At 46.7% G+C, this 13,276-nt stretch overlaps 1 protein-coding gene across 10 annotated transcripts in view; it reads left to right on the top strand.

The window, feature by feature from the left end:
- Positions 1–12,030, top strand: part of ATXN7 (ataxin 7) — a 134,622-nt gene extending 122,592 nt beyond the window's left edge. For 9 of the 10 annotated variants that reach the window (XM_086697688.1, XM_086697686.1, XM_086697687.1 and 6 more), the window contains 4 exons: positions 236–434; positions 808–929; positions 5,260–6,256; positions 8,996–12,030. In XM_086697688.1, the coding sequence (XP_086553814.1) occupies positions 236–434; positions 808–929; positions 5,260–6,256; positions 8,996–9,013 (1,336 nt within the window). In that variant the 3' untranslated portion in view covers positions 9,014–12,030. Of the gene's footprint in view, positions 1–235; positions 435–807; positions 930–5,259; positions 6,257–7,060; positions 7,128–8,995 lie in introns of all 10 variants that reach the window. The other variant, XM_025915983.2, reaches the window with a different exon arrangement.
- Positions 12,031–13,276: the final 1,246 nt, after the last annotated feature.

Raw genomic sequence — 13,276 nt, 5'->3', positions numbered from 1 at the left:
AGAACCCTTTATAAGTTCCTTTGGGTAGATCTGGCATACAACTTCATGTGACACCATGCGGTTCGGGAGAGTGGATTCTTCACTCCCACGCCACCTGATCAACATCTGTTGCCCCAGTGCTAGTGGGGGACCCCAGGCCTCCCTAGGCGGTCTTGGGCACGTTGTTATATCTGGGTTGAGGCGGCTGGTTGCTGGATGTGTGATCTGATCGGTGCTGCACTTTCTACTCACCAAGGCCTCCAGGCTGCCCTGCACAGCAAGGTGGGAGTGCCCCCATTGACCCTCCTCCAGTCCATGAATCTCCACACCCTCCCCTGTCTGCCACTGAGCCAGCTTCTCGGTTATCCAGTGAGGAGGGAGAAGGCGATGACAAAGAAGAGTCTGTTGAAAAACTGGACTGTCATTATTCAGGTCATCATCCTCAGCCAGCATCTGTAAGTTCCACATGCCCCCCCGAGTTGACCCTCCCCACACAGCGGAGACAGGGCACTGAGGGCGGGGGGTGGGGTGGTTGCCAGGGATCTTGGCATGCGTGCGTGTGTGTGTGAGACGTGGTCAGGGTGCGAGAGCAGCTCAGAACAGGGTGCCCCAGAGGCGGCACGCACTCAGTCCTGGGACACCTCCGGCTTTTGCCTTTCTCTTCTGTGGAACTCAGAGCTGGGCATCGTCACTCTCGTGCTTCACAGCCTGTGATACACAGCGTGCGAGTTCTTCTGTGGTTGGCTTCTCTCCTGAAGGAGAGAGATCACAGACAGGCCGTGCTGCTGCCGGGATTAGCGAGCATGCATGGTATGTCCTCTCTTGCAGTTTTGCACATTCGGGAGCCGGCAGATTGGAAGAGGCTATTACGTGTTTGACTCCAGGTGGAACCGGCTTCGCTGCGCCCTCAACCTCATGGTGGAGAAGCATCTGAACGCGCAGCTGTGGAAGTGAGTGCCTGTCCCAGCGCCTCTGGGGCGGGGAAAGGGGGCTGACCTCACCTGGGGCCGCATCCTCTTTATGTCTTAAGGGACTGGTCTAATGAAGATAAGCTTATCTAAAATGAAAACGTGGCCTTTGACTATCCCTGAGAAGGCCCCTCATCATTTATTCATTCAGTCTTTTCAGCAAATATGTATTGCTCTGGATGCTGGGGTTCCAGGCAGTGAGGGAGTTTCCACCTGTGTGGGGTTTGCATTCGGGGGAGGGGGGCACAAAAACCACCAAACAGCGAATCAGTAGGGGTTATAGCTCGTCATCAGGGAGATCATGGAAGCTCTAACAATCACTGAGACTTACTGAGACCTTACTGTGTGCCAGGCAACTTGCATTTAATTTTCACAAGGCGCTGCCTCTGGTGACCTCGATTATCCCTACTTTACAGATACTGAAACTGAGAAGTCACACAGCAAGTTGGTGGTAGGGCCAGGGTTTAGACCCACAGGCAGTTTGGTTGCAAACAAAGACCTAAGATGGAAAAACAACAAGCTGGAGAGATTCAGGGCAAACCTCGCTGAAGAGGTGATCCTAGAGCAGAGATGGAGAGAAGGATAGAAAAGGCAGCCAGGGGATGGTGGGGCAGGCAGAAAGAACCATGTGTGCAAAGGTCTTGAGTCAGAAAAGATCATACTTGTCTGAAAAAAGTGAGAAAGCGATCATGGTGCAAGATGAGACCTAAGAAGCTGGCAGGGGCCAGATGACTCTGAAATTGATTCTGAGTACAGTGGGGAGCTGCTGAGGGCCTCAGGAAGTGGAGCCATGTGCTCTGATTTACAGTGTAAGATGGTCATCTTGTGTGTCCGTATGTGGGCTGGTATTTCCTACATGGGATTTTAAGTGGAAGAAGAGTTCCATGGCCAGAAGGCTCAGCTTTTTCTCAAGTGACATAGTTTTCATTACCGCAGGACTTCTCAGAGTCTTTAAGGGGCACACTGTTCATTATACCTCTCAAAGCAGGAGATATTATTTATAATGTGGAATATCTCCCAAGCTCTTTTGACCTGGGAACGTCTTTTAGGGGAGTATCTTTGGGAACTTAACGTTTGGTGGAACCTATTTTTGGAAATACTGAGTTTTGTTAAACCAAGGGGGCTGTCCACTAATTCACATGTCATTCCATATTCTCCATTTGGGCATCATTTACTAGAGCCTCCCTGAACAGACTCTGCCAGTACATCCACTTGCCTTGCTGCCTTGGTTTCCTGATAAAGTCAAAGGAAGCTGGTCAGAGGCCTCGGATAGTCTGCAATCTGAAGAACCGCCTCCGTGATCATGAACAGGACTTGAGTTTATTCACTTAGAAAATCAGACCCAGAGCAGTGGTGCTCTACTTTTCAATTTCACATTTCTTCCTGGGTTTTACTAGATAAGAGGCTCCTCTTTCTTCTTTATGAAGGAACATTGCCCTTGCTCAGGAAAAACGGGGCACTGGTTTGTTGGGATTCTAGGGTCTGTCAGCATCAGAAAACCCCCAAATACGTGAAATCTCAGCTTCATATTTCTTGAGACTGCCCACCAGGACTTGGGGAGCTCATTGAGCACCCTGAAATGTGGATTTAGTGAATTCCTAAGAGTTGAGAAGTGTCCTCAGAATGACTTTTTCCCATTATCCTGAGAAGTGGTTCGTGGCCAGTAGTTGGGGTGCATATGGTGTCAGTTCCTAGTGGCTTGTGGGGGGGGGGGTGTTGTCCTCTTTCTGCGGTGAACCTGGGAAGACACAAGATCATGAGGTTGCCTCTACCGTCTCTCTCTTTGTTCTGTCAGAGGCCGACGACCTTATCAATCACTTGTTCCTAGCAAAGAGGAAATCGTGCCTTTCCGCTAACATGAACTTGGGTTTTAAAAAAAAGGCCAGTACAGCAGAGACAGATGTTTTGCTCAGTGATGAGCTGGCGCACAGGCCTGGGGCAGACGGTAGCTTGGAGTGAGGTGCTGCGAGTGAGGCTGGCCACTGCAGGCAAGCTTCTCGGGCAGCCCCTGAGATTTGGTGGGAGGAGCTGAGCACTTCTCAACTGCAGGAGAACAGTCCTCAGGTGGCATCTTTGATGCACTCAACAGAACTCCCAAAGTGGTCCAAGTTCCATCCTGCTGGCTCAGCCAAAAGTCCTCTCTTCCAGGAGGACCCCCGGTTTGGGTGCCACCCTCCTTAGTTCCTTACTCCTCAGTTACCTATTGCAGCTAAGGATATGTGGAAGTGGGATTTGAGTACGACAGTGAAATAAGTCATCCTCAATATAGGAATCTGGACACTGGTCAAATTGGGCTAGCATTTCCTCTGGAGCATGCCCAGGACCGCAAAGGCCAGTTCCAAACTCTGTGATTTCTGTCAAGTGCTTGTCCACTTTTGGGGAGCATGATTCCACATTCCTTAAGGAAGGGATGGGATCATCAGCAAAAGGTTTTTCTTTGGTGGGGCGTGGAATAGGGGGCAGTGTCGAGGTTACAGAATTTGTCAGATTGGTAATAAATTCACTTGGGTAAAAAAAAAAAAATGAATATGAAGAGGTATACAGTTCAAGGTTTTAGTCCCCCGGGTCCCCACATTCGTTTTGCCCACCCTTCCCGCCACCACTACCCCCAGACAGAAGCATTTTTATTAATTGCTTGTATATCTTTGCAGAGTTGATTTGTATGGACGTAGATCAGTACAACTACATATTCTTTATTTGTCTCATCCTTACGCAAAAGGTAACGAATGACTTAAAAGAGCTTTTTTTACCAGGGACCAATATGTTGTGCAGAGAGATCCACATGTCTCCCTGTATGGAAGCTTTTCCTTTTCCCAGGATTTGGTTCCAGCTGCCTGATAATTTAGGCTTCGTTTCCCTAAGCCACCTGGTGGCCGCGCGAAGCCAGTGCGCCCAGTGAGCCTGAGCAGTGCTACACGCCTCCATTTAGAGCAGGGCTTCTCAGAGGTGCCAGTGCCCACGGATTGCCTGGGGATCTTGTTGAGATCCAGATTCTGATGAAGTAGGTCTGGGTGGGGTGCAGGGACTCATCGTTTCTCATAAGCCTTTCAGGTACTGTCCGTGGTTGTCCTCTGTGAGTAGTATGGGGATAGAGCCCAGCTTCTCGGTCTTTGCTTCTTGTTGGAATCTCCCAGAGAGACTGAGAAACTTCTCTCGTCTGGACCCCACCCCACAGGGACTTGGGTGTGGTCGGTCTGGATGCATGGATCTCTAGGGCCAGAGCTACACTCCTGAATGGGGTGGTTCTAGCTGGGACAAATACAGTAAATAGTTCTTTTTATTAATAGTTACAGGCCTTAAAAAGCATCTGGAAAGCACTTTGGCAACAGTTTAGGGCAAGTCTCACTTGGAAGATGAGAAGCCGGAACCCTAGCTGGTGCAGCGACTGGATCAGCCGTTGCTGCCCTGTGAAGTCAGGACCGGGCCGGTCTTGGCGCTTGCCTTCCATTCAGGCCATTGTCTGTGTTGCTACCTCGCTGTTGGTTCTGCCATAGGGGTTTTTGAAATTTTGGTGCTGTCACATGTTAAAATCGTAGCAGAAATGGAAAGAGGCCTCCCTGGTCTGCCATCTGAATGACTCTCTAATCCCCAGGTTGGTCCCTTGCCCGGACGTTAGTAACAAAATACACTGTGCCATCATTGTGGCTGGAAACCCTGAGATGTGCTTCAGGCCTGAAGTTAGGACCTAGCAGTTGCTATGAAATTGTTCTGCCCTTCCTTTCTCCTCTTTGTTCGTGAATTCTCTCAACATTAGTGCGCCTTCTGTACTGCAGGCGCTGTGGGCACAGTTTTAAATAAGGTGTGCCCTGCTCTCTAGAGAAGTTAGTGATCCACAGTTACATGTGGAAGCTGCCTTGAGTTCCCCCAAGTCTGGGAACTGGCAGAGTGAGTCTGTGGAAAACCAAGCGAGTCTGGGTGGTCAGGACAGATTTCCTAAGAAAGTGATGGTGGGCCGAAGGTACGAGCTGAGCAGAAGTTGGGGTCATAGTATTGTAGGCGGAAGATGGACAGGGCCTCACGTCCAGGCCTATTGTTGCGATGTAAGAAGGGTTGCTGGGTGGAATCTCGGAGGCAGTGTGAGGCTGGGGACCGGTGGTTGGTGAGGCACACAGGGCTTTCCACACCATTGTTCTGAGAGCCCCGGCAAGGCCTTGCAAAATTTGAAGCAGAGAAGCGGCAGGATCGGCTATGCGTTTCGGGTTGATCCTCTGACGGGTGTGTGCTGCTCAGTGCCAGAGATGAAGGGTCACCCCTCCGTGCGTTTCCGTGAAGGGCTCTGCTGAGGATTACTCACTGCCCCCTCTTTTTGCAGGAAAATCCCACCAGTGCCCAGCACCACAACACCTGTCTCCACACGTGTTCCTCACCGGACAAACTCTGTGCCCACATCGCAGTGTGGGGTCAGCTATCTGGCAGCGGCCACTGTGTCTACGTCCCCAGTCCTGCTCTCGTCCACCTGCATCTCCCCAAACAGCAGAGCGGCACCAGCTCATGGAACCACACTGAACGCACAGCCCGCCGCCTCCGGGGCAATGGATCCTGTGTGCAGTATGCAATCCAGACAAGTGTCCTCTTCGTCCTCCTCCCCCTCCACACCCTCCGGCCTTTCCTCAGTCCCCTCCTCCCCTATGTCCAGAAAACCTCAGAAGTTGAAATCCAGCAAGTCTTTGAGGCCCAAGGAGCCTTCTGGTAACAGCACTAACTGTCACAATGCCAGTAGCAGTACCAGCGGCGGCTCAGGAAAGAAACGCAAAAATAGCTCCCCACTGTCAGTCCACTCCTCCTCCTCCTCCTCCTCCTCCTCTTCCTCTTCCTCCTCCTCCTCTTCTTCTCATTCCATGGAGTCTTTTAGGAAAAACTGTATGGCACACTCTGGGCCTCCCTACCCCTCAACGGTAACATCTTCCCACGGCATCGGCCTCAACTGTGTGGTTACTAAAGCGAACTCGGTGAGTGTCCGGCACGACCAGTCAGGGAGGGGCCCCCCCGGTGGGAGCCCCGCTGAGTCCATCAAGAGGATGAGTGTGATGGTGAACAGCAGTGACTCCACGCTTTCTCTTGGCCCGTTCATTCACCAGTCCAGCGAGTTGCCCGTCAACTCCCACGGCAGTTACTCACACTCTCACACTCCTCTAGACAGACTCATAGGAAAGAAAAGAAAGTGCTCGCCCGGCTCAAGCAGCGTCAACAACGGCAGCAGCAAACCCACAAAGGTTGCCAAATTGCCAGCCATGAACAACGTGCACATGAAACACGCGGGCGCCAGCCCAGGGGCACAAGGACTGACGAACAGTTCCCTCCTTCATCAGGTAGGACATGGACTGTGAGCCCCGCGGGGATGCCCCCGTTTCCTCTCCCTTGAACTCTTGCACCAGCTCGGACGTGCGTGGCAGGGTTGGTTAGTTTGCCTGTAAACACGTGTCCAGCTTTGTGGTCTCCTTTCAAAAAGGAAGCGTTCGCGGCCATGTGAAGGTAAAACAGTGTATCTGCCAGAATTTCTCATGACTTGGAAGATGCTCCTGGGTAAGGAAACCACACAGTGTGTTTTAGCAGATAGGGCTGCAGAAGCTGCCCAACCTGCGGGACGGCAGCGTCCCCTCCGAGGCCGGTGAGCGCAGCCCTGGGGGGCACGTCCCGTGCCACTGCCTGGGGAGGAAGGCGGGCCATGTCTTCCTGGAGAGTGCGTCTCTAGTTTGTTCCTCTGGAGAAAGCTGGTCTGCAGTCACACTGGTCTAGAAAGGGATGGTTTAAATTTTAAAGACCTTTTAATAATTTTCCCATCCATCAAAGAATTTGATTCTCTGGTTGACTCTGTCCTTATGTTCCCTCACAGTTTTCCAGGGAGGCAGGAAAACAGTAAGTGTGGGTAGAGACGAAGACTAAAATCTCAAATTTCAGAGCTTAAAAAGAGACATGAACGTGGCCCATTTGTACAGCAGTGGCTCCCTGGGTGTCGGGTTCATACGGAACTGTGACTTTCTCTCGTGCGTTCTTTGTTCCCACTCTCTCCTACCTGTTGCTGCTTTCCCCTGACCCTCTTCCCCCTGGAGCCCCTTCCTCCAGCATCCTTGGCTCTGAGTCCCAATCTCTCCTCTCGTTTCTTCACTCATCAGCAGATCTCCTTTCCTTGCTGTCGAACAGGAATTTCAGCAACATCACCCCAGAGCCCTGATTTGCAGTGTGGGGGCTGCTTTGATTTGTTTTGTTTTTCATCTTCAGAACTTAACTCAAATGGCAGGTTAGGACTTCTCCAGAATATACTGGGAAGCTTCTTTCTGTGATAGATTTCCCTCCAATATCTGCGTGAATTAATACCCAGCGCCAAAGGTGCAGGGAACATAATGATCGGTGAATTTAAATAGCAACTGCTTAAATTTTTCTCTATGAGCCTCAAGTCTATAGGGGTTGTTGGTATGTTGCTTGGCTCTTTGAGCAAGGGGTCCCTGGACATGTGAAAATGGGCTTTTACTTCTTGGTTTGTAGTTACTCATCATAGTTTATGAGCATAAAAATTCAGTGCGAACACTGCAGGAAGTAGTATAGCCATCCTTTAAAAACTCCCTTCTGAGTGTAGTTTCCTGATTCTGTGTGAACCTGGAGGAGGGATGTTCCGTTTTGCTGGGATGCCCAGTACATTACGTTACTGAGTGCGTCTGTCTTCATATAGACATCGCTGTGGCCTCAGTACCCCACAGGTGACAGGAGGGGAAGAGACTGGTGGGCACAGCAGTGCCTGTGGAAAATGAGGAAATAGGAGCCCCATCCACACAGAGCAGAAGCTCCCAGAAACTGGTTACTGATTTCAAAGAAACTGCAGATTTGGACTTGCATGAGAAGTTTGACCACTTTTACAAGTTATGCAATACTTTTCTTTTGTTTTTTTGTTTTTTTTTATTTTTTATTTAAAAAATTTTTTTTTTCAACGTTTTTTATTTATTTTTGGGACAGAGAGAGACAGAGCATGAATGGGGGAGGGGCAGAGAGAGAGGGAGACACAGAATCGGAAACAGGCTCCAAGCTCCGAGCCATCAGCCCAGAGCCTGACGCGGGGCTCGAACTTCTTTTGTTTTTTAACCTGGTATAGCCCACACATCTGCCCAAGTACGGCTCTTAGCGGTTTGCCACCTCTGATGTCCACCATCTGTGAGGGCTCTGTCCCACTAGGACAGGCTGAGTTTGGGGTATCAAAATTTGTTTCAACTTCAGTTTGTATTTGAGAAAGATTTCCTCTGTGTAGTGGAAAACTTTTTTATTACGCTGCACAAAGCTTAGGGTGGCCCATGACTACAGATCGGAGGATCGGTAAAACCCCAGAAACGTGTTGCATGATTTTTATGTCTGTGCTCGTTTATCTGCAGAAGGGATCCTATAGCTTCCATCAGAATCTTAAAGGTACCCATGACTCCAAAATGCTTTAAAGAATACTCCTCTCAGAAAAGTAGGAACCTCAGTTCTGTTTCTTGTGGAGCTGATTTTAAAATGGGTAACTGAGCTGGTTGAAGCCCTCTATGCCAGGGAATGCTGGGGGGACATACTGGGAAGCCTGGCAGGTGGGGCCTGGCAGCTTCCCCTGAGCCCTTAGTGTGCTCACGGCTTCTGCAGCCAAGGGCTTATGGTGGGAGAGTGGGGGGGTCTGAGTTCCCGCTCCCCGGGCAAGGGCACTGCGTTGGGTATGAGTTTGCACACCTGTGTGTGCTAGCCCACGTGACCTTGTTCAGTTCTCAGCTGACAACCTGGAATACCTTCAAGGAAATGAAATCAGTAGATAAAACCAAAAGGCAAACATGAGAGCCTTTTCTCTCGGCTAGAAACCTGGCCTGCATCTCTTCTAGACGATTTTCTAAAACTTAGTCTTCTACAATGATTGTGCCCAAGGGTGATGAAGGCTTTTGAAAGCTTAGGCCCAGTTCTATAGCTGACTGCCCCTGACATCTGGAGATTTTAGTGGCGCGTGGCCTTTGGAATATTCGTGTTGAGCATCGGGGCAGTGCCGCGTACAGCTGCTTACTTACCTTTTCATTGTTTCCCCACCCCCTCTTCTTTGAAAGCCAAAGGCACGTCCCTGACAGCTGAACATGGCACGGGGAGGAATAATCTGGACACTTTTGACGACAAGTTACACCTCCACTCAGCACTATGGACTCCACGATGCCTTTGAGTCTGTTTTCCCAACCTCCTGTGGGCCTCGAGGGTAGAAATCTGCCGGGCTGTTGTTGTAACGAGGATTTCCCTGAAGCTATGTCAGTAGCAGTGAGTACTCGTAAAGGACACTGGATCAAGTTCAGCCACCGAAATTGCTTTTATCAGTGTTAAAGTGGTCTGGACTGCTTGCTACCAATCTGTGAGAAGTTTTTGCTTTGTTTTTTAACTTGCAGCACATCATGGAGCCGCTCTTTGAGTAGATTGGCTGGGGGAGAGTATGTCTTGGCAAAAGCATTACTGTAGACTTTCTCCCTTCCTCCTCTCCCCATCCCAGGTGTTTTTCTTACACTGTCTTCTGTGGGTCCCTCTCCAGCAGTTAGGTACCCCAGCTGGAGACGCCTTCCGGAGGAGGGCAGAGCTGCCCCCTGCACAGCCCTTCGCAGAAGGGCTCGGTCGTTAGGTTCTTACAGCAACGCTCCAGGATTGGAATACGGACGTTAGCGCGAGGCACCAGGACAAAATAGCCTGTGTTTTCCCCCAGCCTTTTGCAGGTGATTTGGGATAGAAGCTGTCAAGAGTTTCTAACTTACAAACTGGTTTAAAGCCATTGATGCCCAGAAAGCGAGTATACGACATTTTAGAGGCTTACTTTTCATGGTACAAAAGCAATTCTATGTGATTTTTTTTTAAAGAAAATGCAAATGCAAACTAGTTTTGATAATGGAAAGCCAAATTTTGGTTGGGGAAAGGGGGGGTGGTGGATGAAATCACTATGGGGGGAATGTTTTTCCAAGATTTCCAAAGAGATGGAATTTTTTATCCTTCAAGTTTTCATGTTAAACAGTATGGTAGATTGGGCTGGCTGTCCTGCTCAGTCTCCCATTTTTAAAAAATTGCCTTTGTAAAGTGAAATTATTAGGATGCAGCAGAAACTGTCATTCACTAAGTCATTAATATACTTAATGTTTCCAGGGCACTCTGTGCATTACCCTCAGTCTCTGTGGATACTGTCCTGGGACTCTGTAAATTTCTGTGTCGAGTGCTCCCCATATTGTGTGTGTATCTGCACTCCTCTTCCTGTCCACGTGTTCATTTGGATGCCAGTGGGTGGGGAGCAGGCACCCAGGGAGGGGAGTAGGCAGATGTGTACGTGTGCCCATGCACAGATGCTGTGACGCATATATAGTGTCTCCCCGACAGACCCTCCTTTCTGGGGATTAATGCCAGCCATCTTCCTGAGAGAGATTTGGAGACCTTCGTGGTTATTCGTTTATTTTTTTTGAATACCCCATCCCAAAAGACAGAGCTTAATATGTTAAAACGTCATTGCTTAAGAAGGTATCATTGAATTTGGGGGATGAGCTGGGGCATTTTAACTGGTGATTCCACTCTCACAGCTCCTGAAACAATAAATAACCCAGGCACTTGTACTTAGAAGAACACACAAAGTTGCCGAACACCACAGGGTAAATTTCCCAAGGCTCTGATCATTGTTCTGGGCAGAGCCTGGACAGAGCAAATCAGTGCATCCTTTTTTTCCCTACAGTTTTTGAGTTACAAACTTCAGTTTCAGGGAATTTCAAGTCAACAACACGTAGAATGAATACTTGGTTACCAGCCTAATAATGTGAATTGCTACAGAATTACTCTTATTATGTAAGACAACGAAAACTTTATGCAGATACTTTAGCTATAAATTGATGTAAACTATTGATTTTTTTTTTTTTAAGGAAGGGGAGAGGAGTATCTTGTTCACTTATTATGCAATCAGTAAATATTTTTAAAAAATGATACTGTAGGAGAGCTTATTAAGGAGAGCGCGTGGATGGGCCAGTTTGGTGCAGTTAGGAGAAATCAGTCTGGTTGTTCCGTCCCAGTGGAGGGAGAGAACGGAGGTAAGGGGGAATCAGAACGTCTTTAGTTGATTCCTGGGTGACAAGTGCAATGGGGTATGGGTAGAATTTATTTTCAGAGCCAAGGGGACTTGATGGATATAAATAAAGTTGCTTTTAGCAATGGAATTTATAGACAGATCATGTTGTTCCGAAAGATGTGAATAGGACCCATGATAGCAAGTTGATTCAGAATTATGTAGATATTTAGATAAGCGAGTGTTGATCATTTGATTTCTTAGACTGAGGTTTTAATTGAATTTCATTATGTCTCCCGGTAGTACACAGATGATCGGGATTAGGAAATTAGCCATTTTGGATTCTGCCTGCCACAAACAGACCTATTCTAAACAGTGCTATTAAATTTTAGACTGTTCAAATATTTTATTTTCTCCTACAACTACTTTTTATTATAATGAACAATTAAGACCATTTAAAACACGGGAGTACAAGTATTTTTTTGAATTAAATTAACTTGCAAAAACCAAATTTGCAGTGGTTGGGTTGTTTCTAGACAGACTTTGGTATCAATTTAAAACCAAGATAATTTTTATATTCTTTCCAATAGAATTTCATGACAACTCCTGCAGTTTTCTTAACCTACAAAAAAAAAAAAAAATGTGCTGCAATGATGAACAAAGAATTCTACAAAACCTACTTTTGTATCTTTATTTTGGAATTTCTTGTTCTATTATAAATATGGAAGTATCCCTATTTCAGAAGACATATTTTGTTAAAAATGAATTGTACATATTTAAATATGTATTTTTGCACAGGTCTTTTTTTCTGATATCCTGTTTTGGTACAATTGAGATCATCTAGTATTTATTTATTAATTAATAAAAGTAAATACCTTTTTATAATTTGAAGTGGTTCACTGCCAAGCCAATAGTTCTAGAACCTGCCTCCTTTACAGTTTAAGGGATGCCTCTGTTCTGTGAAAGTCTTGTTGTCCCTTTTCATGTCTCGGGAGTGGATTCGTACCGACGAAGTGGGCATTGCTTCTCTCTAGTTGCCTGATTTCCCGATAGACTACATGTAACTAAGTGACACACTGCTTTTCTTTCGTTAGTGTTTTGTGTGTGAGTGTGCGTGTGCGTGCGTGCGTGCCCGTGTGTGTGTATGTGTACGCTCTGAGCACATGTGTGTTAGTCTGTGATGTGGTTTCAAACTAACGGAAAAAGTGCCTGAACCTAGTTTTAAGCTTCGACAGATTCTTTAAAAAGACTTGAATGTTCAGTTGAAACCTTTGGAGTTTGCTTTTTCCACCTAAATATTGTTTCTAAAATTTTAGGGGAGGGGTTGAAAACCACCGATGCTGGTAATTTTATAAGGTATTTTAAAATTAAGGCCTTTTGGTTCACAGTAATTCAACTGGTGACGTATTGCCCGGTGGCAGCAAGGGTTACAAATCTGTTTTGTCAGCCAGCAACTTAGATGATATATCCGTTTTGTTATTCACTCATGAAATACAGAGTTTAAAATAGGATATTTAAAATATTTTCTATTCCAAAAATATAATACAAAGTACCTCTGAAAACATTGCAAAATGTATAATTTGAAAAATGTAACTTATAAAGGCAGCTGTCTTCCTGCGAGAGTTCTGTTGCCAAGGAATTTCTTACTGTCTCATTATGTCCGGGGTGGGGAAGGGGGGGTGGGAGGGTTAGGGGGCTTTGGAAATGATTGTGAAAAGTTTCATTGTTTAACAGAAAATAATCATTTTTACATTTTGTGCAAAACATTTTACATTTTCAGATCATTTAAATGAGCACTACATACTGTCAGTGTGAATGTAGGGCCTTGAAAAGCATTTTGCTGTTTTTTTGAGCTTGGTTATAAAAGCAATCTCCTGTGTTGAAATGTGTGAATAGTGTGATAATTTGTACACATAATCAAGAGCATCTCAGCTGGACTTCGTGTTGGCTGCTGTATAGAAACATGAACAAATGTCAAGGGATAGAAAATTACTTTGGATATTTAAAAGAGAAGAAATATATAGTCTATTTGTTTTGTAACAAGTTTCTGTAAATAAAATAATTTATACTATTTATAAGAAAAGGTTGTGCTTTGCTTTATGAGAAATTAGTTTGTGGAACAAACATGTTACTAAATGGGCAATAAAATTAGGACTTCTCAATAAATAAGGCTGGCTGCATGAAATATTTTACATGTTTCTGCCTCGTGATCCTAAACCCCTTTCAATCCCGTCTGACTTGCATTCATTTTTGGCATCAGACCCCCTCGTGAAGCACCTATGTTTACCTTCCCTTCTGTATAAGCTGAGTACTTGTG

This window comes from Puma concolor, chromosome A2, assembly GCF_028749965.1.
Source record: "Puma concolor isolate L17-30 chromosome A2, mPumCon1.1.hap2, whole genome shotgun sequence".
NCBI lineage: Eukaryota > Metazoa > Chordata > Mammalia > Carnivora > Felidae > Puma > Puma concolor.
This window is presented reverse-complemented; position numbering and strand designations above follow the sequence as displayed.